Source organism: Helianthus annuus, chromosome 7, assembly GCF_002127325.2.
Source record: "Helianthus annuus cultivar XRQ/B chromosome 7, HanXRQr2.0-SUNRISE, whole genome shotgun sequence".
In the NCBI taxonomy this organism is placed as follows: domain Eukaryota; kingdom Viridiplantae; phylum Streptophyta; class Magnoliopsida; order Asterales; family Asteraceae; genus Helianthus; species Helianthus annuus.
The window spans coordinates 121,532,290-121,536,450 of record NC_035439.2 but is presented as its reverse complement, the minus strand read 5'-3'; the positions used below and the strand labels follow the sequence as shown (position 1 = coordinate 121,536,450).

General features: G+C 34.6%; 1 protein-coding gene across 1 annotated transcript; it reads right to left on the bottom strand.

The window, feature by feature from the left end:
* Window positions 1-612: 612 nt before the first annotated feature.
* On the bottom strand, window positions 613-3,824 carry LOC118480251 (protein FAR-RED ELONGATED HYPOCOTYL 3-like). The gene is made up of 6 exons (XM_035975003.1): window positions 3,649-3,824; window positions 3,199-3,457; window positions 2,901-3,096; window positions 2,544-2,818; window positions 2,067-2,234; window positions 613-627 (listed from the first exon to the last, which is right to left on the bottom strand). Exons 1-6 carry the CDS (start codon window positions 3,822-3,824, stop codon window positions 613-615), a joined length of 1,089 nt encoding a protein of 362 aa, XP_035830896.1.
* Window positions 3,825-4,161: the final 337 nt, after the last annotated feature.

Genomic DNA, 4,161 nt, shown 5'->3' with positions numbered 1-4,161 from the left:
TTAAATTAATCAAATTAAAAAATATATATGAAACCGCCAAGGTTAAAATCGTCCATTACGAAATCAAAAACCCCTGGTTATCAGCAAACAAAACCTCAAAATCATACAGTAAGATTCTTGTTCAAAATCGTATTCGAAAATCCAACAAGTAATAAAAAATCGATCGATTCTTATTCACCAACTCCTTCTGCGAATTGAACTTCTGCTGAATTTGGAAGTTTAGAAATGAAACAAATCGATAGACCATCTATCGAAGAAGATGATGCAGGATGAAAATCAAATAAAAAATGCGAAATACATATCAAACGTGCGAAAAACATTTCAGACAAAAAGAAAGGTTGTGTTTGTTGTAAAGTCTGCGAAATCATGTAACATTACATGCGATTACAAAAAAGGGTAATATGTTTAAGATGTCTTATGATGTGCGAATTCATGATTTTACACAAGCGATTTCATAAAAAAAGTTAATAATCTTTGAAATTTCTTATAGTTTGCGAATTCATGCTTTTACACATGCGATTTAAAAAAAGTTAATTATCTTTGAGATTTTTTAAAGTTTGCGAATTCGTTTTCGAATCAAATGCGAATTTGAATAAAATGCTGCTAATACTTTCAAATTACTTTGTCCTAAAAAATGCAAAAAAAAAAAATTACAAATTAATAACTAAAATAAATAAAAATTAACTAATTTATATAAAAAAACTTAATTTATTACTGATGTGACTGTAATTTGACATGTAATGATCAATTTTACAATAAATACTACTGAACCTACCACCCTACCTACATAATAAATTTACTATTTTAATATAAAATACCCAAGTAACTACCTTCCATATTAAGACATAGAACACAAAAACACACACAACACACCCATAAAAATGGCATCTGAAGATTCAGAAAAAATAAAAAACATTTCAATAAAAGAGCTATTGTCAACTCGCACGTTGACAGAAATAAGCACCGATGTCACCTCTTCTCATTTGATTCTTGATGTGCAGGGGAAAATTCTTGAAGAAATCAAGAAAAATCAAGAGATGTGGGAGAAACTACTTGAAGAACCACCATCAAGCTTCAGAGACGCAGCTTTGAATCACATAAAGGAGCAATCTCGAGCTGATGACTTAGCCTTCTCTTTCCTGAAAGATGCTCTAAACACTGTGAAGGAGAAGATGGAGTTCAGCTCTGCTGAATGTGATAAAATCTTTGCTTCAAGTAACTAAATTTCTGTTTAGTCGTTTTATGGTTGTAGCTGTGTTAGACAATAACAACTATTTTATATTTTCGGTACATGTTTTGAACACATCTTATGCTTGATTATAATATAAAATCGCATGAATGGTTTAGACATCTTTGTCACAAAAAAAAAAAACAAGATAACTCAAAATCGCATGTACTAAAAGTGAAATTGCATGTAAGACTAATTATAAACTGATGCATATAAAATCGCTTGCGTATATACTAAAATCCCATGAAAAAATGAAATAAACAGATTAATATAAAATCGCATGTGTTTCGTATAAAATCGCATTTACATTTAAAAAAAATTAATCTTCCTCATCATCTTCTAAAACCTCCTCCCACTGATCTTCTTCTTCAGTGCCATCATCACTACTGTAATCTTCAAACTCATCTTCCTCTTCATCGTCTTCGTCTTCGTTGTCTTTGTCTCTGGGATCTATTTCAATCAGGACGCCCTTCATCTTCTTCTTTTGTTGTTTGCCTTGTTTTTTGCCTTTCAGTATCTCGCAAGTCCGAATATCATGACCTTTTTCATTGCATACACTACATGTACTTGACCTTTTTCCTTTGCGGCTGATCATTTGTTCCTTCTTGGATTTAATCCTTTTATGTGAGCCACGACCTTTGTTTCTTATAACAGCCGGCACACGGACAGTAGGAGGAGCATTAGTTACTGGTTGTTGATAACCAATCAACTTGGAAAATCGGTCAAACTTTGGATCAAGTTGCTTGGTTATACGACTCTGATCAACTCTCTCTTTAAGCTGCATCATTTGATCCCTCACTAAAACAAGTTGATCAAGGTCGGAAATCAAATTGCTAACCAAATACTCTCCTGTGTGGATGATTTCACGAGCAATCCGTTTAGCCTTGTGTTGCACATCCTTGTCACCCACCCTTAAATTGTACTTCACATTTAATTCATTCGGCACCACATCCTTTGTCCATCTCTTCATAACGTATTTGTTTGGTATTTCTTTAACACCAAACATCTTGAAAAGAAAATAGATGTGTTTACAAAGCAGCCCATACTGCTCAAAACGTATATAGCTACACTGTGCAGTTACATCATTTTCAAGATTCTTGAACCACACCTAAGAAAATCAAAAGAAAAAATATATATTAAAAACTAAAATCGCATGTGTAAATTAATAATTTCGCATGTCTAAAATTCATTTAATTGTATAAATTTAAAATCGCATACGTACATCAAAATCGCATATTGCAAAATCATGTTCCGAAATGTAAATTCGAATATAGGTTTTCAAAATCGCATGTTTGAACTATGTATGCTATAATACCTCTAATAAACCATCTCCATGGGCTTTAAAGTCTTTCAACAATATCTTAATATGTGGACCCTCGATTTTGGTGTGCATCGGCAGACATTCGGAAATTTTTCCATGAATCTCTATTTGGTGATCAAAGAATATAAACCTGGTGTAGATCTTAGCAGCATCTTTTTCTAAAGTAGTTTCGCTCCAATCAGCAGGCTGAGTATATCTTGAAATATGATCATTCTTTCTATGATTGAACCTTTGGACATCCATTGCACCGTCAAAATGATTCATAAACTCTACAAGAGTGAGTTGTGAATTTGACACCTGGCAAAAAAAAATGATTCTCACTCTCTGATCTCGAAGTTGTTCGCATGAGACCAGACATGGGCTCATGCCGGTAAAAAGCCGGAATCCACATGTTTCTCATTGAAAACATCTCATCAATCCATTTGTTTTCAGTGAGACCGAACTCAATCATCACCAACTTCCACTGTCTCTCGAACTCTTCAGGCTCAATGGAATCAGTCCATACAATGTCGCACATCCTCCTTTTAAACTCATCGTTACTGCACAACTAGTGTCCAACCTATACCGATAAATGCTTTTTATGTCAGCCTATAACAAAATCTATATTATAAAAAAAGACGCTAACAAAAGACAATATAGCATGCTATACCTTATCTGCCACTTTTTTCATTATGTGCCACATGCACAATCGGTGTCTGCTAGTAGAAAAAACCTCCTCAATAGCCTGTTTCATAGCAGGGTCTTGGTCCGTCACTACAACCTTTGGCTGCAGACCAAATGACTTTACGAATGAATTCAAAAGCCATTTATAGGATTCAATGCTCTCCGATGACAACAACCCAGCTCCAAGGGTTACATTTCGACAGTGGTTGTCAATGCCAGTGAACGGAACAAACACCATCTTGTACCTGAACAAACACATGCGAAATACACATTGAAACATGCGAAATGGACAGATATCACATGCGAAAATATACAGTATAACATGCGATATATTCATAACGAACTCTTCAATGTCTACACATGCGATATTGCAAGTTTAGGAAATCATATAACATGCGAAAATAAATAAAAAACATGTTTGTTTTGAAACACTTACCTGTTTGTCTTGAAAGTTGCATCGAACGATATCACATCCCCAAACTCCATAAAGTTCAGCTTGCATAACCCATCAGCCCAAAACAAACCAGTTAACCGTTTGTCATCATCAACAGAATATTCAAACAAATAATCAGCTAAATACTGTTTTTTATCGGTCATCCTATTAATCACCATGTCAGCGTCATATTCTCCTATATAGATGTTAATTCGATTCCTAAAATTTTTGCAATCATCAACCGTGGCACCAATGTTCTCGAAACCACCATACCGTTTCCTCATTATATGGAAAGCTTTGACATGACCAAGGTTTAAAGTGCCTAGTTCCCATACCATCTCCTCCTGGACATCTGACAATTGTCTGTAAGCTGGCAGCATATGAATATCATGCGGACATACAAACTTATGATTATGGCCATCAACAAATCTCTTTACTGTATATAATCTACCATCCACCGTGCAAATCATAAGATGAACTTTGCATCCAGTTCTAATGGTCCCCCTGCTCCTTGAT

What these genes read in the sequence shown, in the direction of transcription:
- LOC118480251 (XM_035975003.1), bottom strand. Translation starts at nt 3,824, where the DNA reads ATGGTGATTAATAGGATGACCGATAAAAAACAGTATTTAGCTGATTAT. An exon ending in CCGGCATGAGCCCATGTCTG is followed by an intron (nt 2,819 to 2,900) that starts GTCTCATGCGAA and finishes TCACTCTTGTAG; the next exon opens with AGTTTATGAATCATTTTGAC. An exon ending in ATGGAGATGGTTTATTAGAG is followed by an intron (nt 2,235 to 2,543) that starts GTATTATAGCAT and finishes TTTCTTTTCAAG; the next exon opens with ATGTTTGGTGTTAAAGAAAT.